At 46.4% G+C, this 27,833-nt stretch overlaps 2 protein-coding genes across 5 annotated transcripts in view; one reads left to right on the top strand and one right to left on the bottom strand.

Annotated features, from left to right (window-relative positions):
* The window catches only part of LOC119442798 (uncharacterized), a 61,978-nt gene extending 44,689 nt beyond the window's left edge, over positions 1 to 17,289 (top strand). For all 4 annotated transcript variants that reach the window (XM_037707825.2, XM_049662400.1, XM_049662398.1 and 1 more), the window contains 5 exons: positions 2,497 to 2,633; positions 3,386 to 3,507; positions 9,728 to 9,820; positions 12,421 to 12,565; positions 15,021 to 17,289. In XM_037707825.2, the coding sequence (XP_037563753.1) occupies positions 2,497 to 2,633; positions 3,386 to 3,507; positions 9,728 to 9,820; positions 12,421 to 12,565; positions 15,021 to 16,485 (1,962 nt within the window). In that variant the 3' untranslated portion in view covers positions 16,486 to 17,289. The remainder of the gene's footprint in view (positions 1 to 2,496; positions 2,634 to 3,385; positions 3,508 to 9,727; positions 9,821 to 12,420; positions 12,566 to 15,020) is intronic.
* A 3,806-nt stretch (positions 17,290 to 21,095) lies between these two features.
* On the bottom strand, positions 21,096 to 27,789 carry LOC119442797 (translationally-controlled tumor protein homolog). Its single transcript, XM_037707824.2, has 5 exons — positions 27,638 to 27,789; positions 27,486 to 27,556; positions 26,146 to 26,449; positions 21,819 to 21,934; positions 21,096 to 21,409 (listed from the first exon to the last, which is right to left on the bottom strand). The coding sequence occupies exons 1-5, from the start codon at positions 27,663 to 27,665 to the stop codon at positions 21,407 to 21,409; spliced, it is 522 nt and encodes a 173-aa protein (XP_037563752.1). The 5' UTR covers positions 27,666 to 27,789; the 3' UTR covers positions 21,096 to 21,406.
* Between the last annotated feature and the right edge of the window lie 44 nt (positions 27,790 to 27,833).

Here is a 27,833-nt window from a genome sequence, read left to right as displayed (position 1 = left end):
GGAACAGCGAATCATAGCAAGAGAGAAACAAAATGGATACATAAAGAGAATGTACCAACACATGTGGGATCAGCAAAGCAGCGCAAAAAACAAAAAAGGGAGACGTACATCTCCCTTTGTTCATCATTTTTGTTCTGCTTCGCCAGTCTACATGTATTGTGACAAAAAAAACAGAATCAAAATAGTCTAAACGGTAACGAAGAAATCAGCTCCAGAAACTGAGCAGAAAGGCGAAAAAACAGTTTTGAGAAAACGGCTCTCAAAGTTTCCCCTTCTCTTCAGTTCTCTAAAACGCACCAAATTTGTAATCTTTGATGTGTTTTGTGATGTGGGGCTTCTTGGGCATGTGGCCTCTGGTTTGCTGTGCCTTTGTTCTGTGTTTTTCATGTTTGTATGGTATTCTTTACTGCTGCTCTACAAAGAGCATGGTGCCTGGGTTTCAAACCAAGTGAGGTGCAGAACTATGTGGGCATAAATATACAGTAGTTCTAGTGTTGTACCTGCAGACTGCCTCATTGATAGCAGTCTCTAGTACAGTCAGCGAGGCATTGTTTTCTTTTGGTAGAATCGACCATGTTACAGAATTTTTGGATCATCTTCCATTGACAATGGCTATGGATGTTAGGAGAGCCAATGATAGATAGGCAGCAATGCAGCTGCTAGGTGCTTTCCAGCCTGTACTTTTGTATGATGCCTCACTTCTGCAGCCAGGTGTCTATGCCAGCCAAAGTGGCCTAGTGAACAGAGCTCATGATGAGGTTCTTTTTATGAAGGGGTGGTATGATAGGTATTGGTACGAGATATCGTGGCAATACGATAATAGAGTCGGCGCCCGATGTGCTAAGTCGCGGGTCTGAGGTGCCGATGTGCGAAATGCCTGGTCGCGGGTCCAAAGAATAGACGCTCGGTGAGCTAAATCGCGCAGTCCGAGGTGCCGACGCGCGAAATGCCTGGCCGCGGGCTCGATGAGTCGACGCTCGAGGTGCCGATGCGCGAAGTGCCGATGCGCGAAGTGCCTAGCCGCGGGTCCGAGGAGTCGACACTCGATGAGCGATGTGCCGACGCGCGAAATGCCTAGCCGCGGGCTCGAGGAGTCGACGCTCGATTAGATTAGCCGCGCAGTCCGAGGTGCCGACGCGCGAAATGCCTGGCCGCGGGCTCGGGGAGTCGACGCTCGCGATGCCGACGCGCGAAGTGCCTAGCCGCGGGTCCGAGGTGTCGACTCTCGATGAGCGATGTGCCGACGCGCGAAATGCGTAGATGCGGGGTCGAGGAGTCGACGCTCGATGTGCTTAGTTGCGCAGTCGGAGGCACCGATGCACGAAATGCTTAGGCAAGGATCCGAGAAGTCCGCGCGCGATGTGCTTGATCGCCGAGTCGGAGGCGCCTACGCGCGAAAGGCTTAGCATCGTGTCCGAGGATTCCGTGCCCGAAGCTTGGTCGCGAAGTCCGCGTCGCCGATGCTCGGAATGCCTAGCCGCGGGTCTGAGACGTCCACAAAAAGCGGGATCGGCCACGCTACTGCGATGTCCGCATAGCGCCCGCTTTAACACTCGTCGAGATTACGGAAACTGTCCGGATACACACAATGTTACCATGCACAACAAAATAACATAAACTGCTGGAGTTCCACGTCGTAGCTTGCCGTAGTGAGCATTGCTTACACGAGGCGTAGCTTGCGGTATGCACATGGGGTGCATAATTTACACTCGTTGTCTGGTTTGTATACCACCTGGTGCCTAAATGTAACTTACCTAATACAAGCGATGACCTATCTCAAGAGTATACGCATGAAATTGCATTTTATGGCTCGTCAGGCATTGCAAACTGCAGCGCAAGATCACAGGAAGCGCCGCGCGCCTTCGCCCCATTGTCTGCATCACATGCCATTGCTATTACGGCTGCCATTGGCGACGCTGTCTAGCAGCATGCTGCCGGTGCCTTATGGTGACTGTCCGGTGTCTATACTGAGTACTAATGGGGCTGTATTCTGAAACAATCCACTTCTGCAATACTATCGCCCTGGCCACGCCTCCACCAAGGGCGCACGTTGATTGGATGTTTTAGCGAAACTGGAAAATAAATAGCGTCATCTATCAGTTCCGGTCTACGTCAATTTGACGTCACAATGTTGTTTGGTGCTCCCGTGAATAAACGAACACGCCTGCGTCGTACTGTGGTCGGTACACTCGAAAACAACACTCGAGCCACTTTGCACTCGTCTGGTGCATTCTCTCGTGTGTTGTGAGGCATTCGAGACTGTGTGTTGATAGTGCATGCTGACAGTATGGGTAAGCAGTAGGTCGATTTACTGAACGTGATTATCGCCGAAGTGGATCGTTTCAGAATACGGCGCCTGGTTGCTGCTCACATTTTAAACCATGCAGTGCTTCCCAATTGTTCGCTTGTTGTTGAGTAGTCATAAGTATAAGCAGATTTTTGCTGTTTCGAAGCATGCACTTGGTTGCTTATGTGCACAACATCCATTGTTTCCAGATTTGTGGCTCCAAAATGGCTAATTCCCAGGCCCTTTGGAGTCACCTGTCTTTACACAGCATCGTGCACGAATGCCACAAGTGCCACCGCCGCTTTCTTCAACGGGAGCAGCTCATGGCTCATATGGAAGTTCACGCGTAAGTGCAGCCCTGGTCTTTTCCTGCTTACATTTCCCGTCAACTTAACCCCGTATTCACACAAGCAGGTGTTGACACAAACTTATTATTAAACTCTACGAAACAGCACATAGTGCCAACCCTCAAGTGAAGGAGACTCTATGCTTCAATGTCTCTCCTCTGATTCCTGCAACGAGGAGTTGCTTGAGAAACATGCCTTCCTGCAGTGCATTTGACTACGCACTGAGAGCACCCTGTTGCAAAGTATTCATCCAGAAACATCTGTGGAGTGTCACTGAAGCACACTGACCATGTCATTCAACAGTCAACACTGCCATCCACTTTGTAGGGTCAAGGTGGAGTGTCAAGGGGAGGAATGCTTTAAAAATTGAAGGTTAATATCTCTAACAAGAGCAGATTCTTTACATAGTTTTGCTCTCACTAGGGTTTAAGGAACTTTCGCAGTAGGGGTGCATTCTCCATCCCCCAAACAAATAGTGTGATGTATAATAGCGCATCGCTGCAATGCTGCAAATGGCAAAAATTACAATATACATGACCTTGACTGTGTGTCACTTGGAAGTTATGGGGAGACGCAAATCTCAAAACATTTTTAATGATTCTTGGGTGAACTGAATGAAATTTGAGTATATCTGTTTTTTTTTTTCTTTTTTTTTTAAGCTGTCATCACATGAAATTGAATTTGAACTTCATTTGCATGCACACAATTATTGTTATTGCGATTTACTTCTGTCTCCATTCTTGTCGTGCAGGCCACCAACGCCTTGCCCTTGGCAAGGCTGCAACCGCAAGCTGGCCACAAAAGTGGGGCTCTACAATCACTTACGTATGCATCGTGGTGACACAGACTTCAGGTGCCTGACCTGTGGAAGAGGTAGGTGTCCTGTTGCACATACAGCTGTCAGCAAGTGACAACACATACATCCATTGCTGAAAGTTCTAAAGCGAGTGCAATTTTGATGACAGCTACCACCATGCTGTACTGTCGCTCCACAGGATTGGTGCAGAACTTCACCACAGTGCTTAGTGATAGCTCATGTTACTCAAGAAGCTGCTTGAAAATTTTTGCATTACAGTATAGAACCACAGTCGACTCCCGTTAATACGAAGTTCACGGGAACCACAAAAAAGTTCCAATTAAACAAACTTCCAATTTAAAAAAGCACAAAAAACGGCACCTTTATTAATTTCAAAGCCGAAAGTCTTTCATGAAAAATAGTCTGTCGTTTTCGTCTGCTTCTGCTTGCCGAATCTAGCTGCGGCAAGCATGTTTTGCAAGCAGTAGACGTGTCCAAGTGCTTCTTCGGCGTTGCTTTCTCCAACAAAAAATCGCTGCACGAGAGCAAGACCTGCAGCTACATCGGCAGCCCTCGGTTGTGGCTCGTTTTCGATGTCGTCGTCAGCGTCGCTTTCATGAATGCATACATGGGGCCGAACGATCAGCACAATTTAACTGTCCATCAGTAGACCACACGTTTCAGCATTGCTGTCCACGGCGACATACTCTTCAAAACGAGTGTCACCGAGAGCGGCGCCAAAGCTACTGTCGTCGAGCTTACTTACTTACACTTCCCCCGGCGGACAAGAAGCATCCCCTGAAGTTTCCACGAAACCACAAGCCCGAAAGCAGTTGGCGATAGTCTCATCTTTCACACGGCCCCAAGCTTGCGCTAGCATGTGGATGGCACTAAGTGCACTTACTTCGTATTTCGAGAAGTTGTCCATGCACAAAATCATGCACTCGACGAGTTGCTGCCTGTACAGGACCTTTATATTTTTTATTATGTCGTGGTCCATCGGCTGCAACACCGCCATCGTGTTTGCAGGCAAGTATGCAAGACGGATAGCATTCAAGGTTGGCACATTCGTGTGGGCACTGACTGCATTGGTCCAGAAGAAACAACACCTTGCGGTTTGACCACGCGAACTTGCGATCAAGTTTGGTGATCCTCTCTCGGAAAATGTTGCATGTTATCCACGCTTTCCTGTTTGAGGCTTAGTCCACAGGAAGCATCTTTACGCCTTTAAAACACCTACCGTAAAATTCCGATCAAGCGCCCCCACCCGTGCAAGAGCCCCCCCCCCCCCTAACTTCACTGCTAATTTCAAATTTCCGCGCCGTTCCGGGAAACCCCCCCCCCCCCCCCCCCCACCAACACTGGCCTGCCACATCCAGTCCACGAAAATGATGGCAAATTCGGCAAATCGCACCGGTGCGCATCGGGCGCCCGGATGAGCCATTTCATCGAATCATGGTCGTACCCGGGCGCCCCAGTGGGCACGCGAGTGCATCGGGGCGAACTGCGGCTGGCGGTCGGTAGTTCACGGACCGCCGGCCGACGGCGAGATCTGCCTCTCGCACGGCACAAAGGAGTTCCCTGCGGCACAGTGACGTGACCACTCGGTGACTGAGGAGTGGTCGCGGCTACGCTCTGGCATCGCCGGCAGCTTCACCGCTGCTAATCACTCGCCACCGATATCGTCGCTAGGCCTTTTTCAGTTCACTTCGAATCTGTAGCCGACGGCGCTTCAGAACGAACCGCCGACGCTCCCAAGCAGCAATGTTTTGTTACCGTCGTTGCCGCTTTACCCTCTCCTCACAATAATTTCACACGATGAAGAAAACATGCTGATATTTGCGGCGCCACCAGCTGCGATGCGAGCATGGCCGAGCCGCGGTTCGCTGTCCGCCGTCGGTAGCCATGCACTGCAGCTGAGCTTCACTTGTATCGGAACTCTCATTAGTGCTAAACGTTTTACCGTGGACATGGTTTTTAATAAAGTGAACATTACGCGTCAATTTACTCTCGCAGACATAATTTTGCCTGGAATAGACGCTGCATAACCAATGTTCGCGTCGCCGGTCGCGGCGACGCGCCGGTGCAGCGTCGATGCGCTTTCTGTAGTTCTTTTGGTGGTTTTGAGTAACGGTGGTGTTGAGAGTGATAAACACCACTAACAAATCTTTGGCTTAATAAAGTTCATGTTCAATAAAATTTTAATGCTATTCCAACTGCGCTTTTTTTTTTTTGCGGGAAAATTTTGTCGTGGCCATCTTGAATTTTGGTGCCGTTCCGGGATAGCGCCCCCCCTAACTTTGCCGGTAATTTCGACTTGCTCGAGGGGGGGCGCTTGCTCGGAATTTTACGGTAGGCTTTGCGGCCATCCCGATCACAAGCAGGCGACATTGTTTGGTGCTAGTCATGTTTGCCGCGATCAGAACCGACACCCTTTCTTTACTCCGTTTGCCTCCAGCACAGTCGTCGTCCTTGAATGTCAGGGTCTTGTCTGGTAGCAGCCGGTAAAAAAGCGCAGCCTGGTCTGCTGTCAACCGGCTGATACTCGCTGAGGTACTTGCGAAGCTTTCCAGCTTTCCATGTCGCACAAGTTTCCAGGTTGACAGACGCCTTTCTCCACACACGCTCTTGAAAATCAGGTCATGCCGATGTTTGAAGCGCGTCAGCCACCCATCCGACGAAGCGAAATCGTTGATATCCAACATTGCTGCAAGCGATAAGGCTTTCGCCGCGACGACCTCACCACTGAGGGCAAATTTGTTATTTCGAGCTTCTTTGATCCGAATGAGCAATGTGTTTTCCAACTCTGGGTAGGCGCCGGTGCGCATTCGCTTCCGTGACATTTTGAACTTGTCATTTTCAAAAGCATCCAATACTGAACGCTTATTTTTGATGAAGTTTGAGAGCGTGTTAGCCTTCATGCCGTAGTTGCGTGCGATGTCTTGCTTGACGGTGCCTCCTTTGTCAACTTCTTTCATGACTTCGACTTTCGTTGTCAGCTCAAGCGTTCGGTAAGAACCGCGACTTGCCATTATCAATCGTTGCCACTACCACACTCAAAAATCAGAAGCTCGTGGAATTAACCCAACGCGTGGCTGTTGCACTCGACGAAAAACAAGAGACTGGACGAAGCCTACGAAACGCCGGCATTGACTAAACAACCTTGCCATTTCAAGAGATGTGGCGCTGCGGACAGCGGTGACGGCGATAACAGTGCGCTGCAGGCAGCTGCGATGGCGACGACACCAGCGCGGTCAGGTAGCTGTTTTGGCACGTGAAAAATTTCGCATTTTATGGAAAAATTATGGTAGCCTCAAGGTTCTTGATTGAAAATAACTTCTAATTAACCAATAATTTTAGATTTTAACTTCAAATTATCGAGCAATTTTTTTCCATAGAGCTGCATATAAAACTGACGGGACCACTCCTTTACTTCTAATTAACCAAAAATTCCAATTGACTTCGAATTATCGGGAGTCAACTGTAAAAGAATTATCAGATGTAACAAAATAAATCTGAAATGTTTCCTGCCTATATGAGCATGTAATGAATGTATGCTTACAACAAACATCTCATATAATGAAGGTATTTTTGTGTTGAATGCAACTTCATTCTAACAAGCTTCAACTGTAGTTTCAGAGTCTTGGTTCATTCTGGAGCAGGATCTTTGTTTTTCTTCTCTTTATACTTTGCTACGTCAAAAATGCAACCATTCTTTGAATATGTACTGTAGTTTATTTGTACAATATTGCCGCGCCTGTACTCCGATGAAGAAGAGGACAATGCGAGTACGCATGAGCATATTTCTCAAGGCGCAGTGAAGAAGAAGTCGCGGTAGCGCGCAGTATTAAATAGGCGACCTGCTGCTGTTCTTCTTGATCAGTGCTGTGCGACCTCTGTTTTTGGCATTGCGACAATATAGTAAATGATAGTGACATCTTACTTGTTATGAATATAGTGCAAAGGAATGGATGGTGCATTCTAGTATGAGTCATTTGTGTAGGCAAGCAATATCCACATAGGTTACAAAGGCTTCATATTAAATCAAAGGAGGTGACACTTACTACATCATCAGCGACATGTAGGCCACATGCAGCTGACAAGCCTTTGAGACCTTTGGTGTACAGTAAATCAGCGTCCGGTTTGTGGGTTCTTGGTGTCTCACAGGAGACCAACCACCGCGGGTTCGAGCTTAGCGAGCCACAGGGCTGCGTCAGCCGTCGCCTCCAGCACTGCTCGCGCGCGAGCTCAGAGGCCGCAAGGGGCTACCGAGCGACGCACACAAAAACACAGTAAAGTCCTCAGTTGACGGAAACCGTTTATTGAATCCGTCGGCACCATAACTGCACAAACGCCCGCGCGGCGGGGAACCAAAGGGGTCCTGCACCAAGGTAGAAAATACAATACCAGGCGCCTATAGCACAGGCTCAAGCTGGGACACGCCGCTAGCAAAAGTCCTAGCGGCTATGCTACTTGCTCTGGCGATAACCAATAGGTCAACTCGCGGGAGCTCGGGCAATATCCTTCGGCTTAGGCTTTCGGCAAATGCGGCTCGGTTTTGTACGACCTCGCGCGAGCACCAGGCACCGCTCGTCGGCTTAGCGTCAGGAAAGGATCAGCACAAAGTACGCGCTCCCCGCACGGGCAAAGGCACCATGTGTGAGCTCCAGTTCTAGTCACAAAGGTGTCGGCGGACGAGAGGAAAGCATGTACGTTCCGTGCGCTGGTCCCGGAGATAAGAAAGTCACGCTCCGCCGCTAGCAGCCGACACAGCTGCGTAGTGATGTCAGCGCCCCGCCCTCACTGCGAACCACCACGTGCGGAGCGCCACCACTAGAACCGGTTGGGCGCAGACGGGGGAAAAAAGGCGAGGGACGGCAGAACAGGTGAAGCCCGCGCAATGGTGCCGGTGCCTCCCTCAATCCCCACAGGTTTTTAGGACTCTCTAGGGGCCACAATGTCCTAAAAAATCTGGCAGTCCGAAAAAAAAAAAATTAATGCATGCCTTTTACTGCCCTCAAGGCCTCCAAACACTACAGGCACGTCCGAAAATAGCTCCGAAGGCCTGCCAGTGGACATATTAGGTGTATTGTTGCTCATACTCTGACAGGCGGCGGCGGGTGCACGCACATAAATTAAGGAATATACATACTGTGCCCCAAAACAGTACCCCTTTTAATTCTTAGTATGCTTCACCGCGTAACGCCGTTGTATCGCACTGAAGCTGATTTTGGGTACCAGCATCCAATACGTTGTGTTTAGCGCGCTGCGAAGCCATCGGCGAGGATTACAAAGGCAGCGCAGTGCCTTTGCTGACAGCAGTGAATTCTTTCAATGAAAAACACAGCACCAAGCAGCAGGAAGCTTGGTATCAAAAGCAGCTAGGCCTAGCTTTGCTGCTGTGGCTGCTACAGCTGCCAGCACATTGGCATGCGAGTGCATCTGTTCGAGGCTGTGAGATAACCCAAATGGCAATGGTGGTGGCTTTGATTAATGCCGTTTTTGACCTGCGGTCTCAGCAAAAAGTCAGAAATCGGAAGGTGAAGGATTTTTGCATTTGAAATTTCAGACTCTTCTAGATTGCCTCTATGGCATATGTGGTGGTGTGGTGGAGCTGTCCGGGTCATCATACATGTCCGGAAAATCTGATCGTTGATTGACTGTAATGCATTGTTATTGAAAATAGGTATCAGTACTTCCTGCACCTCTTTGCATCTGGTTTATTTGTCCTGATATGCAAACAGATACGATATTTGAAAGCATGCTTTGTCTTATGTTCTTTACAAAAATAACTTATGCACCCTTCAGGATGGCTCTATAATTTGTGAAGTTGGATAATGTGGACTTGCTATTTAGTCCTGTCAAACATTTCTATTCTTCAATGATATCAAATGCTCCTTAATTAAATGTGTTTTGCAGTGTGTTGGTTAACTTGGATGAGCTCCACAGCATGGCAAGTAAAAAGTGCTAAAAATGTTATGGTAAACGAATGAAGCAAAATTGACTAATGTCCAATCTAAACTAAAACCAAACTGATGACGCGTGCATAGCTGTGATCACACGAAAACCAACTGCATGACAAGCCCTTGTGGCATTGTGGGTGTAGCAATGAGTTAATTTTAATTCACAAGAGCAGTCCTCTTATATACATGGCATGGAGATCAACGGTGCTCTGAAGGTTTCCATAAATTTAGTTACCCTCAAGAGGTAAAAGCAAGCCTCTTTTATGAGATGAGGCTGTGCTCTACCACTTCCGGTTTGCACAGATTTCTAATTCCTTTTGTTCACTACATGTAGGCTTCTTCAAGAAGAAAGCTTTAGACTCTCACATGCGACTTCACGAAGAACCCTCTGCACTGGCCAGGATGCAACGTTCGGACCTGACACAAGGTAATGTGTATGGAGAAAGTTAAATCACTGCAAAGTTGTTCTAAGCTGGTCTAAGCCTCATCATAATGGAATGCCATAAATGTAGTGGCCATGGCATTCTGCTGCTCAGCATGACAGGGCCAATCAGTAGGGCAGAATGCAAAAACACTCGTGTTTTGCACTTTGGGTGCACATAGAAGAACTCCAGTGGGTCATAATTGATCCAGAGCCCATTACTACGGTGTCTCTCATAGCGCCATGTTGCTTTGTTACGTTAAACATCATCAATCATTTGGTGCGTTAAACCCCAACCGTCAAATCAAAATATGTGTGCTCGCTTTCATTGTGCATTTTGCATGTATATACAAGGTTAAAGAATGGATATGTTTATTATACGGTCAGACCTTGCTGTAACGAACCAGTAGATATAATAACATAGTAATCATAATTACCTTGTAAGTTCCCATAGAAATGCGTGCATTTAGACTCTCATTTTGATGAAGCAAACATTTATTACTAGACATGGATATAACAAACTCTTTTGTTCAGGAAGTTCAGAACAAATATTTATTGGTCTGTTCATGCCAGTTAGGCTGAAATGTTGCAGCACATGATGCCACTATATAGCGGACAGCTTTCTGTGTCAATGAATGCAAAGCTACAAGGGCGGAGCTACTGCACATGTATTAGTACTGTGCAAAGTATTTCGCCAGCACCTGACTACGCTCTTGGTTTCTAGAACACATACTGAATCAGCGTAGCTACCACATGTGACAGTTTTACTTTTTCCCAAACATGGAAGAGAAAAGCAGAAAAATAAGTAATTTAACACTCACTGGTGTATTTTGTCTTATTTCGGTATTTTAAACAGGATGTTTATGTTTTCTGTTCTTCAGCTTCAGCTAGCGTGGATGAAAATGTGGAACTTTTTTCAGGAGCGGTCTTGCATGTGCCCACTTTGCCTCCGTAGCTTTCCCTTTGTTTCCACAGAAAGTTGTCCACTAGTATAAATGGCCTTTTTTGATGAGGCACATGAAACTCGCATAAGGTGTTGGCCACCTGCTTCATGCACTCTCTTCCTTTGTATCCCTGTCTCTGTCAATCTTTTCTCCTATTCTCCCCACGCTGCTGACCAATGTTCAGGTGTCGGGTGCATGCTAGAACAGTTATGGTGCTGTCAGCACACTTTCTTCTTCTCTGTCGGCCACTTGGCAGCACGCCAAACTACCTGCGCTGCTGAGTCGGCAGCCATTTTCACTGCCAACTCCCACGTTCTGTGCGCATAAAAATTTCCACCTTGGTTGAGTGTTCTATGCTATCATACCACATGGAAACTCTAAGGGTGGAGCACGTAGCTTGCAGTACGTGCTACACCGTGTGGCATAGGCCCCAGTAATCTGCTGCAGATGCACAGTCCCTTTAACTGCCATGATAAATTTTGAAGTTTTCGAAAAGTGTTGAATTTTTTTTTAGACCTGCATATTTTGCACCAATTTTTTCCAATTTATGATACCAGAAATACCTATTGCAGTTTTGCTAGTCTTGTTGAAAAAATAAAGCAAAAGTCATTGTGTATTATTTGTTTGTCAAAGATACAAAAACTGCACATACTATACTTGAGGAAAGCTCACATTAAATTTGCAGAAGTTCAAGTTAAATGTTGGAATGTTCATGACGAGTTAACTCGTGATTGGCACCAGAGGACGCTCATTGTCATCGGTTAAAAGGCCGTTCATGTCCTGCTTTTATGTCCCCGGCATTACATTGCTTATCAGCTGTTTGTGAACATGCCGGCTGAGAGCTGCAAGCAACTAATTTTGTGCAATGCTTGTCACTGGATGCCAGCATAAAGAAATGCTATTTTGTTGTTTTGAAGCATCCACTTAGTTCTAAATCAGAAGCTTGCAGTGCTCGACTGGCATGCTTATGAGACACTGATAGGACCTGTTTAGCCACTACTTATGCATGGATGATAAAAATAACAAAGCTAGACAAACATTAACAGCTACGTTAGAGAAAGCAGTCATCTTGCTGAATAAGATGTGGCAGGAAAGAATCCTTCCGGGTCCTTCATAGGTACATGGTGGAATTATTTTGCATAAGCTTTAGCTTATGTCCCCTCCCCCCCTTCCAAACCCTTCATCATTCGAAGGGCACTAATTGTTGTTAGGTTAGACAACAGTTATAACGAAGTCATTTTAGTAGGAGTGTGCGAATAGTAATTTTTGAGATCGAATAGTGCCAAAGGTGAATTGAATCGAATATCGAATAGTTTTCGAACTGAATAGGTTTTGAGACCGAATAGCTGCTGACCCTGACTGAATTTGAGGAGCGCAAACGTAAGTTTGCCGAAGCAGCAAAAACGACAAGACTCATCTTGGGCTGCTCGGGCCTGTCCAGCTTGTAGCGCATCAGTGCCTCGTGCTGCAACAATTAGCGTTACATAGATATCAACTACAGTTGAGCCTGCCACATTTTTTAGTGACATCGGTTTGTACGTTTTCCTGGTTAGTAAGTTTTTTCTAGTGTTTCTTTTTCCAAAATGTATGAAAAGGTTTCTACTGTATTTGCATTACTTGCAACAATGTAGCCCTTTAATGCTCTGTATCTTGCTTACATAGGAAGCCACATGCTGACTGAAGTGAGCCCACAGGAGAGCCAGGAGGAATCTGCAGGAGAGCTCATTCAGCTGATCTGTGCGGGTTGCTTGAATGGCTTCGAGTCTGAGGACTTGTTTGCTGCACACATTTGCACAGGCCACCAAGGGTGAGTTCACAAGTGGCTGCATGCACCAATTTGACATGCAACACAAGACAGATAAAATGCTTGTGATTGACGAGGCTTCTGGCTCGTCAGTTTTGCAGGTCAAACTCGTAGTTCCTTGAATTCTGCATGTACACAACATAATGTGCTCCTCTAGTGGTGTTTAGCGTCAATGAGAGAGGGCTTACATACTGAACACAAGATCAAATGATTTGTTGTTAGGCCACAGATAACAGTAGGGTTCTAACTTTGCAGGAGAGTTACTGCCGAACACAGCAGTCAAGGAGTGTTCAGCCAGCTGCAGTCAAGGAGCGTTCAGCCAGCTGTCATCATGTCATTTGAAATTTTAAAGGAGTGTTCTCATTTGAAACAAGTTAAAGCCAGGGACAAAAAAAGTCTTCCTTACACTTCGAGATATTTACTTTTTCTCTGTTAAAGGATTCAATATGACAAATAGTTGAGGTAGGGTAAGATGACAAGTTATGAGTTATTTTATGCACATGTACACCCATGAACAGAATTATACGGACCACGGGAGCGCGTGTCAAGCTGCATCGACACCCCTTCTGGTGGTGCAGCACCTGCTGTTAAGAATGGCGCCATAGTGGCAGTGCGCATCCCATTGTCTGACAGCGTGTCATGTTGCTTTCCCTGGCGAGGTTACACTGGTCATCGACTAAACGTCACCGGGGTGCCGCTTGTTCTGGTCCGTCGCATCCTCGCCGCTGCTTCACTGAGGGGATGCAGCAGAGCTGGCTCGCGCGACCGTCGCACATTGCAATTGTTCTGTTATCGCGCGGCCTACTGCCTTCTCTCGTGCCTTTTCATGATTTGTGCAGATTGCTTGTTTCTTATTGTGGTGTTATATTTCGGAACCGCTTCCAATATTTGCTGCTGTGTATTGGAGCATTGTTTTTTGTATCGGTGTCGTTTGTCGTGCAGGTGGATACGACAGAGTATCAACAATATAGCATCTCAAAGCAACGGTAGCATGTCAGCTTGCCCTAAGCATCCCCAAGAGACGAATCTGCCAGTTGTTCTCTTTGCCAAATACAGAACGTAATCTACTTTCTAGAGGCAGACTTGAATTAAATTCTATAGCACTGTGCAGCATATTACTGCCCCGTTCTTATATTTTGGCCTATGGCAGTGTTCCCGCAGTGGTCTAGGGAGACCTGCACGTGCATTACTTGCTGTCGTCTTCGTTGAACAGTTTTGAAAGTTAATAGCTGTGTACTATGGATTGGATTGCACGTTAAAAAAACTCCAGGTGGCCAAAAAAAGTCCGGAGTCACTCATACTCACATCATAGTTCTGGCACGTAAAACCCCACTATTTTATTTAAAATTTTAGAATAGCTGTACGGTGCCTCAATTCTCTTCTTAGCCTTTAAGTGGTACATACGGGCACCATTAATAATCACTCGCACTCCATTTAGGTGATAAAAATCGATTGCAAAATCTTTCTTAATTACGCAGCAGCAAATCTTAAAAGCGTTTCCTATTATATAACGCCACCATAGGGAGCAAGGTATTCTGCGCATGTTATCACAAGGCGTCAGTGGAGACTGTTAGTTGTACGACATTCGAAGGAATCCAATGCATGACGGACATGCGAGACAGCTCTGCCGCAGCCATTCGCTGAAACAATGGCGCAGGTGTGACGGAGCAAAGAAAGCGAATTCGATGACCGTAAGTAACCTCACCAGAGAAAGGAATACGACACGCCGGCAGATACAGTGTAGACCACTTATAACGTAACCGTTTATAGTGCAGGACCTGTTATAATACGGTCTTTTCAGACTCCCGTTAATTTTCCCATAGCACTCCATGTATACACGTATCGCTTATAGTGCAGCTGCGGGACACGAAATACCGGTTACAAAGCGGCTGCCTGGAAGTTCGGCAGTCAACCTAGACGGAAAACGCTTCCCTCAAGCCACGAGTATCTCAAGTTTTGGACACACGTTGAAGTGAGCGGCAGATGAAGCATTCGCTCCCCACTGCAGGCGACAGTATCAGCAACGGGGGTGGAGTGGACCTGAAAGCGTGGCTGCCCTCTCTTTGATGTGAAGATATTGTCAACACAGCATTAAACCGTATCTTTCGTCGCCGTCTCTCAAATTCAACAAAATTATTTTTTTTTTCCTGATTTGAATTTGTTTTTGATTGCCCAATAATTCGGAAAATGTTGTGGCCTCTTCCATGCAAGAAAAATTGATTGGTGATTGTATTTAATTGCATAAATAGTCGAATTTCAATATGATGCGGTTTCCTTTGTAGCTTCATGCTACATTCGAGTGGATGACAATTTGCTGCTTTTTATTAACCTTTCTACACAGTGTGGGCTTCTGAAGATGATTTACTATATTCAGTTATACCACTTTATTCGAGTGTGCTGATCACAAAGGGTAAAATAATTGTCACGCATAATTTATATTCTTTTTTTCATTGTGCAGGCAAGGCCAAGAGCAGGCCTTTGTGACTGCTGATGACTCTGTGATCAACATGGTCACAGGAGATGGCACTTTGTCATCAGCAGACCTTGGTGGAAGCCAGCTGGTGGCCACGACAGAAGATGGTATCACAACTACTGTGGCAATAAATCCGCAAGAGGATTTGGCCACGCAGCTGGCCAGGGCCGTAGCAGAAGCCACGGGCCCAGGCCAGGTGACTGTGTCTATAAACACGGCCGATGGCATTGCAACCATTAGCCAGGACCCACGAGATTTGGCTGACTTCCAAGACATGGAATCTGTGACCATGGAATCTGCCGACCTTGAGCTTGCGGACCAACAGCACCAGATGACGTCACTGCAGCAAGAGGGAATGGAAACAAGTGAACAGGAAGGGGGTGATGAGCTTGTCATACAGCAGCTTGGAGAGCCTGCACAGGACACATCACCACAGCAGGAGCCCGAACAACAAGAGCAGGCAGATGCAGAAGAGATGATGCACCCTGGAGTACAAGCTGAGGAGCAGGCACAACAGGAAGCAGAACTAGAGCAACACCAGATGGAAGATACGATGCATCATCAAGCTCCCGAACACCAGGACAGTGGCATGGAGGCTGAGATGAACGAACAAACAGCGCAGCTGCTGATGGCTGCCGATCAGGAAGGCCTGGAGCACCTGGCCGTGGAGTCTGAGAACGGTGAAGTGATCCACTTCGCCATCGTTCACCACCCGGAAGGGTCGCAAGAAGGAGTAGCCGTCACCTCAGAGGAGATGGCCATGCTGGCTGCTGGTGGAGACGGTGCAGTATCGTCCCTAGCCCGTATCATGACAATGGACACATCGTCGTACATGGTATCTGGCGACATGACCACAACTTCAGCACAGCTGGGTAGCGAGACAAAAGTTGTTGGGGCACTTAATACAGAGGCACCTTTGCTGTCAGTGGGCTCTGGAGATCTGTGCTCCTCTCGGGAGGCCTACGACGTAGGGCAGGGTGAAACTACTTCGGAGGCCATGGCTGAAGGCACCGAGGGCCAAGAACAAGCCATCACAGCTGAAGGCATGGCCTATGCTGAGGCACCTGCTAGTGGTGAGGGTGACCAGATGCCCATTGTCATGATGGTACCAGGCGGTCAAGAAGGCTTGAACATGGAGGGTGAGGAAGGGTTTGCCAATGCTGCTGTGCTCAAGGTTCCCACCTCGGATGGTGGGGAGAGGGTGCTCCTTATTCCCATCAGCTCAGACGGCGGGAACACTGTGTTTGCCCTGCCGAGAGGACTGTCACTTGGAGGGGTTGCTGAAGGACAAGAAGGGGCCGGAGCACAGCAGGGCTGTGTGACAGTGTCCCTAGATGCAGCCTCAGCAGCCAATGTTGGTGAAGACCATGGCATTCTCACGCTGCCAATGGTCACGGACGCAATGACAGGCCAGGTGTCAGTGCAGTTTGCCTCAGAACCAGGAGAATAGGGTCCACTGTGACAGCATAGGCAAAAACTCTGTTGTGTGGGGTACTTGCAGAAATGGTGTGCTCTGTTCTCTTTGGACTGGTCTTGCCATATCGTTTCATGTTGCGTTTCTGGTGAAGCCATGTTAATAAGCTGCGCTTGCTCTGTGGGTTTACAGCATACAAGTTGAACAGATGGTTAGGGTTTCCATCATTTTCTATCATCTCATGGTCTTTTTCTTGTGCCTTGTTGTATTGCAGTGATTCTCTTTGGTCTTTTTCCTCTTTTTTGAAAGCAAAATGTTGAAAGTCTTTTGGTGTTCTAGGTTTCAACGTTGAGAACTGACTTTTTTTTTATCTCACCAGTTTGTCTCCAGTGATCATGCAAGAGGAAGTAAGGACTCCCAAAGATAAGGCTAGTATGGCTCCCCAAAGTACAACTTATGCAGTCTGCACTTCCATCATGTCCATGTTTATTTTATTGTTGCTCTTTCTGAACTAAAATTCAAAGCAAGCAAACTAAATTGCAGCTGATCATCATTCTTTCTTCTCTTTTGTGAAATACTGTTGGTGCCTGGCAAGGAATGAATGCCAAGTAAATAAAGGTATATTTAAGCACAATCATCTCATCAAACTAACAAAATGGAAGTGTTCAAAAAGTCATGCAGCCCTACTGTAAATATGCCTGCATTGTTGTTGTTCTTTTTCCCAATTATACAATTGTAGTAGGTGGCTGCTGCTGTTCACTGCAAGGTTTTACAAACCGGACGAGCAGTGGTATCTTGTACATTTTTCCGCTGTCAATAAAGCGTGTTCACCATTCTTAAGCTTGTTAGTTGTATGCCATCCAGAATGTCCACTATTGCTTATTATGAAAGCAGGTTTGGCTTCATCTCCAAATTTGCTCTTTCTGCGGTTTTTAGGGCATCACCTTGTTCATGTGCTTTTGTTTCTAAAAAATAATTTATGGACACATTGTATTCACTTTCATGAGCCTTTTATATTTGCAGTCTTCTTTCAAGTCGGCCTATATGATAGACGAAGGGGCTGGAGGACAATAACGTCACTAATGTTTGTCACTATTTGCAGGGAGCAGCTCTACAATAATTGCTTATTAGCCCAAGGTTCCGCACCAATAAATGACAGTGGCTCAGTATTTTGAGAAATTGGGAATAATTTACGGCATACATTAAGCACAAGGTAAATTACGATAGGGATTTTTTCGTGATTTTACAACCAGCATTGTTCAAGATGCAACAAAAGGAATTGACAACCGATTGGGCAGAGTAAACATTAAATCTATCAAACTGTGGTATAGCCGATTGCAGGAAGACACAAAATAGTATTCCTAATCTTATGCAGCATTTGGATGCACTGCACTTGTTTCAAGACATTTTTCAGGGCATTGTCAAGTTTCACCTGAGCAACCACTGCGAGCAGGCCAGTTGAAACTCTACAGACACTGGAATATGTCAATCAAATGTACAGCTGCAAGCAACATCAACAAGAACATAGATAAAAAGTGTTCCTTCAGTTGCCTGTGTTCCTTGTTCATACTACACAGCCAGTTTGATTTGATCACCCTAAACATGTGTCCCGCTTGAGCAGCATTTCACATGCTCAAAGGCAAAGGAGGAGGAGGAATAAACTTTATTTTTGTACAGCAGATTTGCGAGGCCTAGGCCTCTCTACCTAGATGACGGCCTCGAGCCCTTGGGCTCTGGCGGCATCTTCGGCCTGCTGGATTGCCTCAAGTTGGTCTTCCGGTGCAGAGCTGAGCAGCGCGGTCTCCCACTGCTCTTGTGTTTTATTCTGTGTGGGTGTCCCAGGACAAGCCCAAACTATATGTTGTAAGTCCGCCCTTTCTTGACAGAGTCTCTCTCCGTTCCCAGTATTCGCGTGTCACCTGCTCGGTCCAGTTCTCGAGCCAGGTTGTGCGCTATTTCGTTCCCGGGAAGGGAGGAGTGTGCGGGTGCCCATATAATGTAAACATCTCGATCTTCACGATAGTTGGCTAAAATTCTTAGCGCTTCCGGCGAGATTCTTCCTTTGACATAATTCGTGAAGGCGGTCTTGGAGTCGCTGACTATGATGTTGGCCTCGGTGGAGGCTATTGCCAGTGCTAAGGCAGCCTCCTCCACCACCTCAGCCTTTCCCGTTTTTACAGTGCCACTAACACCCTCTAGAGTGGTAGCAACTATCGACATACTCTTTTGTGTACTCCGCCACATCCACGTCCCTAGCACTACTGAATGTTTTGTGGAGAGCTCTCGCGATTCTTCTATCTTCGTGAAACTCCGGGTGCATATTTCTGGGGATTGGGAGTAGAGAGATGTTCCCTTATTTTCCTTGGGATGTCTCCCCGCAGTCCGTGCTGTGCTTCGTAGGATACTCCGATCGTCTAAAATGTGTCTGCGCAAGTCTTTCATACTGCGCCACTCTCTGGGCCTCAATAAGTTCGTCTAACATGTAGTGCACTCAGAGTTCTAGCAACCTGTCATTTGACGTATTTCCTGGAAGTCCCAAAGCTTGCTGATACGTCCTAATGATGCATTCTATCTTGGCTTTCTCCGCAGCGTAGAGCTTAAGGGTCCACATATACAATACGGCTGATTACGAATGTTTCTATTAGTCGAATAAGATTGTGCTGTTTCATGCCATAGTTTGTTGGATATCCGCTTTATTATTCCAATTGTTTGGTGAACACTATTATCCAGTAGTCTAATGGTTTCTCCATTATGGCCGTATTCAGAAAAGCGGAGTCCCAGTATTCTTAGGCTCTCCACTATCGGTATCCTGGTGCCCTCTACTGTGACCACGTCTGGCCTTTCCTTAATGCTATTTCGACCTCTGCATGTGGGTCTATAGAGGCAAAGCTTACAAAGTTTTCTCTCTGTAGTTCTGGAAAACTGGTATCAGGTAAATATTGTAATCGGACATTGTGAACTCCCGTAATTTCTTGCAAATTTTCCTACGGCAGACCGAAAATAGGCGTCAATGGGAAATTTTGACGTGCTCAACGCATATGTTCACAGTCCCCAAGCTCTGTGAAGACAGATGCTGCCAATAACAGGATCACTATTGGGGTCACCATAGGAGTCTGGCATGTGCATGCGGATTGGTCAAGTTCAACTAATCCGGCAAAGGTCAATTTTAGGATCGAAATAACCAAACTTTGGGCCCATAGAATTGCATGGGTGCAGGCTGGGACCTTCAGTCGAGAGCGAACTAACCAGAGCCAAATGGATGTCTACTGCACCAGCAACTAGAGCCTAAGATGGCCACCATTACAGAGCCTTACTGGACTTCCTGCATGATGCAGGGTTACATTCATATTCATGTTTTATAGCCAGAATACAGCCCTCAATATAAACATAACCGAGTACAATGTCAGAGCCTTGAAGGTTGGTGCAATGTGGCAAATTTCTCAATGGAAAGCCTTGTAGAGCAGCACTCAAGTCTACATCACATTACTGCACACCACGCAGTACAAGGTCGCGAACTACAATGCACTGCAGATAAATGTGTCGAAGTTGCACATTAATATTCCAAGGTGCTGCAGGCTCCATTGAAAAGTCAAGGGCCTTGGGGCATTTTGCTAGCAAGTTTCGTTATTGGAGTAAAGTAAAGCAATAGTGATCTTTACAGCTACTTCACCCAATTTGGAGTGACAGTTGATCCAGCAAGAACCAGGAGGACAGTCGACTTGGACCACTAGATATGTGCTGGCTGCCGTCTTGCCGAGCTGACATAAGTCACTGGGTACATGCCCGAATAGAACTTGATGCTGTCCGGCTTAGTAATCTGGGTCGCTTTAGGTGGGTGTGCAGACATTTATATCGCTGTACATGATAAATTGGCATGTGGTCCTCGTTGACCAATACCCCAGGAGAGCAAGGCACCCAATTGGTTGACATCACGCACTTCGCACACCAGCTGCGAGTGACCCAATCTGCAAGACACCTGTATAAAGTGCAGCTATTGCAACAAAGTTTCAATGGATACTGGGCAACAAGGATGGACTTGAGTTGCATCCAGAGACTAATTGTTCGTCATTGATAGTCAATTTCTTGTGTAACAATGCCGCTTTGCATGGCACCATCCTCAAGAACATATCTCTGCTAGAGCTTACTGCTTGGTCCAATTGAGGTTATCAAACTTTAATAGCTTTTTTTTTAAATCCCATTTTGAAACTTTTCAACAAGAAATTTAGAAAATTTACTGAGAAAATGATTTGATTGATAGTTGTCATTGTCCGTAGTTTCACTTGGTATTCAACACATCTTGGCATGCACCAACTTCAGCAAAGACGACTTTCACTAAATCCACAATTTTGGCACCAAAGGATGACCAAATCCAATACCCTCACTAGTGATAACGGATCTGAAGTTTCACACAAACTAAAAGACTAGTGCCATGAAGAGCTTAATCTGCAGTGATGTAGACCATTTTCCTTTTGCAGTTTATGCTAGCTCTCTCCCCACAACATATTTACAAGCACACAGGGAAACTTCCGAAACTTGGCTCGGCTAGTAGCGAAAATGGCAAGCTGAAATCATGCAAGCCCACAGCTACTGAACAATGTTACAGACACTGGGCATATAATCCCAGTGTTATGACAAAAAGTCGCACAAGAATTGACAACTCCTTTAATGAACAGAACAACTGTTCCAAAAGCACATAATAAATAGCGTCCAATGTACAGGAGGATGGGGGACACTGCTTTGTTTCTCTCCTGTGTCAGGTGGACAACTTTACATAAAATGACAACAGGCACAAGAGGTTCCTTTTGTCAACGAGCTCGGATACACTTGCACTGTTCTTTCAGTAAGATAATGTTCAGGGCCAAGAGCTGCAGAGGATGGAGTTGTCAACGCCTCTGCTGGCACTCGTTGGCCGCCCCCCCGCTGAAGGCCAGGTCTTCTGTCGCAGCTCTTGATACATTTACTGCAATTGCACGTGCAGACTCAATTAGTACACAGCCTTCTATACTACACATACCATTAAAGACAGTAATGCTTATTCTTTCCCTGAAAATTTTAGAATTTACCATGCTGACTAAAACGCCCTCGTGTTTTAGTACACACGTGATAGCCAGTCATAGGAAAATATTGACATAACGTGTACCATTTGACCTGCAGAAATCCACAGCATTCTAGCAGTAATGCATGACAAAATTTTGCACACACAATTTTTCCATTAGCTTCCAGCAAAGCACAAAATGTGACTAATCTGTCACACCCTTAAGATCTAATCCAGCATGCATGACCCTGCCTTGCTTGACCACAGATCAGATTCACTGCATTCTCAAGGCTGCCACTAAACTGGTAAAAGTGACACAGCAACTATAACCTACCATTTTCTCTTCATCCAGACCATGCTTGAAGAACATCATCACTGCCTTCTCTCCTCCACCATCCTGTTCACGGTACTCCAGGAGACCAACAATGCCCTCAGCATTGCAGGATTCACCTGCAGTAGTAAAAAAAAAAAAAAAAAGTGCTCCATAATTTGCTTTTCATGCGCTCATGCAAAGAAGCGAGAGAAGCAAGCATGTTGCACTATCATGTCAGCTAAGCAGAACTTGTTTCCAGCTACTCAACTGTGCCAAATGATGTGCTATGTTTAGTGTAGCATCGTCTTGAATCCAGAAGACACAGGCAAAGTGTACTTCTGGGAGTACAAGATGCGAAAGAGTAGAGGTTTACAGCAAGGTTCAAGCACAATTTTGTAGCAGCTTCAATGGGGAAAAAAAAAGCAATTAAGAACTTTTAGGGCCGTGGTAAAACAGTTTCAAAGACCAAAGCAAGATTTTGCAGGATTTTTTTAACAATGAGCAAACAGTTTTCACTGTATGCAAACAAGGAAGGTACTATACACTTTGACTAAACTATGACCCACCACAAATGTGCATTATACTAGTGCTGGATTGGACAGCACCATATTTCTTGACAGATGTTAAACAAGGTCTGCAATGTTTAGTAGGAAACAAAATTGAAGGTCGAAGAGTTGTCAACGCCTTGAATTGTATTTTCATATCAAATGGTTTACAAGAATTTTAATTACAGCTACAAACCCCCTAAACACCCTCAACACCACTTTAACGATCTTGGTGCTGGTCTTTGCCAAGCACGAGGTAGCAGGATCAAATCCCAGACTGAGTTTCCGTGACAAAGCACGGAAACTCAGTCGTGTATGATATCAAAGCGCAATTGATCGCTCTAACTAAACTTGGGGAAACAAAAGTATTTTGGCATTCCGCACTTCACTCAACAACCTGACAAAGCCAAAAGTGTAGCGCACTCAATCGTATAACCAGTGGTGCCACTGACGAACTGAGATTTAGAGCAATTTTTGGAGCATCCAGATACAGATTTCGGAGCACTTTGGAGCTAATAAATGCCAGCTGCTGGACACGTCCTAAGCTATTTTAAACACTTAAAATTGACAAGCGTTATTCCAGAAAGTATTTGCTTGCTGTAAAACAATGTTGCTCTGCCTCTAAATACATGAGTTTCCCTTTAATTTAAATGAAGACAACAAGCCTGTTCACACAGTGTGCTGTAATTAGTTTATTAAGTTTAGTGAAGCTGCTCAGATGGTGCCTTTTACATTGTATGATTTTTTCATTGACAGCTGACACTGTTTTCAGCAAGGCCAGCCTTGATAAGCCGGTCGTAACGCTCAGTCATTGCTTCAGACGACGCCAAGTACTTTTCAACGGTCTGTTTTTCCTCGTAAAGCAGAAGCCTCTGTTCAGCAACTGGCCGATTCACAACTGGCGTCGACCGATTATTTCGACACCAGCAATTCAAACAAGCTCGATTATTCAGACTACCTTGAGGCACCATCACTGGCCCATAAATTTAAAGCATAAGTATGACCGAAATTCTGGACACTTAAGGTATGCCATTCTATTTAATTCGGACTCCGCGTGCAGACTGCGTGCTAATTTGACCGCCGAGGTGAGCGGAAATAGCAATATTTTGGCATTGATACGTCGCTGGCATCGCCGCAGCATGGGGGTGCGACTGTTTTCACAACAAATCCGTGCAGAGGCGGCGCTTCGCCTCGATGAAGTTATCACCATTTCCCGTTTTTTTTTCCTGTCTGTTTGGCGGCGCAGTCGGAAGCCGTGGTGCAGGGCGCCGACGCGAAACGGCGGTTGTTGGGGTGTTGCGGAGCGCAGCGTAGTCACACCCCCCCCCCCCAAAAAAAATAGTGCTCCAGTCAGGTAGACTGCTCCCTCCCTGATAGCGAGATTATATTTGGATCATCAAAACAGTGATGCGTTTATTTAGGAATACCATCGAGCCCTTAACAGCAGCGACAATTGTGCCCAGTCACCACCAGCCCAGCGCTTTCTCCATTCCAACAACGCCGCCAAACAGAGAGGACAAAAAAAAAAAAGAAAATGGTGACACGTCATCGAGGCGAGGCCCCATCCCTGCACGGATTTGTTGTGAAAACGGTCACACCCCTGCATGGTGGTTGGCCATGTTGCCGACACCTGGAAACCGAAACTAGCGAAGCCTAGTGAATACAGCACCGACCGCGCCCAAACAGTCGGGCAAGCGAGCCTCCGCAAGCCATTCGGGAGTGCATTCGGGTTGGCTCCACGCGTCCAGCGTTAATAATTGACGTGTGAACTAGTGACACGGTCGCAGCGACTTAAGTTGCTTAAGCGGCGCCGACTACACCCTTCGATATCTCCGCCGACGAGGTCAGTGACTTTCTAAAAAAACAAAAACATGCCGCCATTCGGCTATGATGGCGCGGTCAATTACTGCAGGGCGATTTGGTAGCGATGCATTCCGCTCGATTCTATACGCCGCCCTTATCATCCACCGATCTCTGCCGGCTGATACCATATAACGCAGGCGGAGCGCCATTCTTATACCACCGTCGAATTACAAGGAGTGGCAGTGGAAAACATATCGCTACAAAATCGCGGTCCTGTTGCCAAAGGTTGAAGATTAGGCGCATGCATTCTTTGTACTCATTTTTGTAGCGACAGCATAACAAAGGTAGAGATACGGACTGACCAGATTGTAGGAAAGCGTACGTGCGCACAGGACCACGTTGACAAACTTCGGCTTTATTTTTGGACGATCCCCTTTCCGGGATACTTTCACTTTCGCGACATTTCGCACGACTAGCACTGGACACGTCAACGGATGATAGCGTTCCTGGCAGACTACCAAGTATGCCGACGCTAGTGACCCGAAATCTTGCGAAAGCGAACGTATTCCCGAAAGCGGTCAACCGAGGAAAATGTCTTTTTTAGCCACTGGCGGAACAAATTCAGTTATTTACTGGTGAATTTTGATATTTTCGACTCCCAATTATTTGTAATTTTAGGCAGTTTCCATCGAGCCCAAATTATCGGTTGCCGTTCGATTTTTGAAGCTGCTGTAGTCATGCACGCTATATACGCACGTCTGCGGGCCACTGCGGCCACACACGTAATGCGCAGGCGTTAGTTAATTTTGGCGCAATATTGTATATTTTTATCAGGATGGCGCAGGAAATCTCGTATGGCGCAATCTGGCGCAGGAGTGGGAGCACTGTATAACGAGTGGATTGCTAAAAATGCGTGAGCCAGCCAGAGACGAGTCAATCCGGAAAATCCAATATGGCAGTGCCCATTGTGTGCTCGCGTTTGTAGTAGTGTCGGCGGCCGCTGCGACGATTTAAGGTGCAAGCTGGTGACGAACTGCTCGCGCGCTGCTTTCTCGCATGGTTATATTGCAGGGCGTAAAAAAAATCTGAACGAAAAAAAGTGCTGTGCTGTGGCAACTTTTTGGGAGATTTGAGGCTGCATACGTACAATCGGGAGATGTGGGCAAAGTTCGGGAGGCTCCCTGAAACTTCGGGAGAGTTGGCAGGTATGCTATTCGCATCCTTTCACTATCAGAAAACTTACGACAGCAAGTATAAAAACAGACAGGTTATTGTGAACAGAGTATTTTTCGTAAATATTGACGCAACGTTCAAAATCTTAGAACGCACCATTACTCGTGAACTTTACAGAAATATCAGGAGTTTCAGGTATACAGCACCTAGTGACTGCTCTCAAACTTTGCCTGTATTGCAGACTATGCTTAATAAAATGCCCTCACGAACATGCTGCTATCCACAACCAAATTCTACCCCAATGCCTTACCTGAAAAATGACCATGGTAAATGGCTATATTAGTTTGGGTGTGGCTACTCTACTAGCAAGCAGTACAATTCCTCGAAAAAAATTTTGCTAGCACTTAGCACATTCCCTAGGCAATTGCACTTTTGACAGAAATTGCACAAATTAAGTGAAAATGTGCAATTATTTAGTATATTTTGGCAGACACCAAAGGGGGCGAAAGGGATAGACACCTAAGCTAGAATTCAGTCTGGTCCGTGGGTTGGGGGCTTGTCAAGGCCATGCTAAATTATCCAGATCTTGTATGCAGACACCCCAGCAATGCTATGGCCTTAACGACGGCCCCAACCCATAGGCAACCCTGGCTCCAGCTTTGATTTCCAATTTTAGTTGAGGCGAACAGAACAGCCCCATAACTTGAGGGGAAAGACCAGCATTATACTTGTGTGTAATATTTTTTAACAGGACTTGCTGATGGCTATTCACAAGACAAGGAACCAAAGGCTACGCAGGGTGTCTAAAAATGTTAAGAAAAGCTCACCAATGAAGAACTGGTAGTCATCCAACTTGGGCAACACCTTTTTGACAGCAGTGGTAAACTTGCTCTTGGCATCCTCGATCTCCTCAGGTGACTTGCCCTCCTCCTTCCACTTCTCCTGAAGCGCCTTGGTGTAGGTCTTGAGGTAGTTCTTGTAGTCGGCCTTAGTGAAGCAGGTTTCCGTGAGCCGCATGTTCAACACCAGGTCCAGGCCGCTCTCTACGTTCTCATCTGTGCCCTCGTCAAGCTCCTCGGCAGAAGGGTTCGCACCATCCAGCTGTATTTCACCCTGCTTGCGGGTGACATGCTGCGCACCCAAGGGAGACAATGATGCACATGTACACCAGGAAAACAGGGCACCACTAAATCAAGTTGTTGACATAATATAGTGTGTTGGAAAACAAAGGGCGCACTGCAGCAAGGGATTTAGCATGGGCCATAAGCTGATGCTTACACACATCTCTTTACTACAAAGCACTTGAAGTACCTATATTTGGCAGAGAACTTCTGGGAGTCTTTCCAAAAAGCGAGTACTACGCCTTTCAGCATAACTAGTAGCAGTTGAGTATGTTATAACTGCACTAAGTACTTTGACATGATCACTTACTCATTCCTCCGCCTAACATTGACGGCACCTGGCGTTTCACGGCTAACATCGCGCATGCAAAAAGATCACTGACCCCTAATGACGTCACAATGGGCTCGCTTATCAAGTCGACGCACTGACGCGGCGCCGCAGACCTATTTTTACGCTTGTAAAGACGTCAACACACTTGTCTAGAACACTCCTGAGGGCCAAAGCATAAGACGACTAAGCCAAGAGAAATCAATGGAAACTAAATGTAGTCGGGCGACCTCACATACAGCCGATTTTGTGCCACATGTCATCTTCAGATATCGCCAGCGCATTCTTGAGAAGCTGGTTCGCGCGTTCGAGAGAAGTGTCTTGACCTCTGTGCCTAAGAATGCCTCTAGACAGTTCCGACAGTTGGCGCAAGAATGTAGAACTCGCGTCTTATTTCACACACGCCGGCTTTTCCGCATTCATACATCATGTACGAAACAGTAAATGCGCAACCACAGACTAGGCGGTCCCCTGCCGACAGCTGCACGATACAACCCTAAGAACGTTGCAGAATGAAATAATATAACTGCATTCCCTGCCTGGCGCGGTGGTTAGGCAATACAATGGGTAGGGTTCGTGTCATCGTTTCAAACAACGCATTCGGAATGACGTAACATAGGTGTCGGTCATACCACGCTCCGTTTTGACAAGAACCGCAGCAGACGAAACTGCGCAGTTCCAATTTTGTTTTCCAGATTGAATTGCAATAACAACTTACGTGACATTCAATTTCGTAGATGCAGTCGTCCACCAACTTGTACTTGCTGGAATCGGTGAACATCTCATCGCCTGCGTAAACGTTGTTACAATGACATCAAATCAGTGAAATAACATTTGCGAGTTATTAAGGAATCATCAAAGCATACTTACCGGAGATCTTATCCTTAAAAATCAGCATGGTTATTAAGATGAAGTGGGATTTAACCCGCTGCTGAAGGACAGTACACCTCCGCCCACGGCAGCAATAGGGGGGGAAAAGGGGCTCCGAGAGGTCGCTTCGCGCTTAAATAGCACAGCAAGTTCATAACTCGAGACGTCGCCAAGTTTGTCGGGACAACCTTATTTC

The sequence above is a fragment of the Dermacentor silvarum genome, chromosome 2 (assembly GCF_013339745.2).
Source record: "Dermacentor silvarum isolate Dsil-2018 chromosome 2, BIME_Dsil_1.4, whole genome shotgun sequence".
Classification (NCBI taxonomy): Eukaryota; Metazoa; Arthropoda; class Arachnida; order Ixodida; family Ixodidae; genus Dermacentor; species Dermacentor silvarum.
This window is presented reverse-complemented; position numbering and strand designations above follow the sequence as displayed.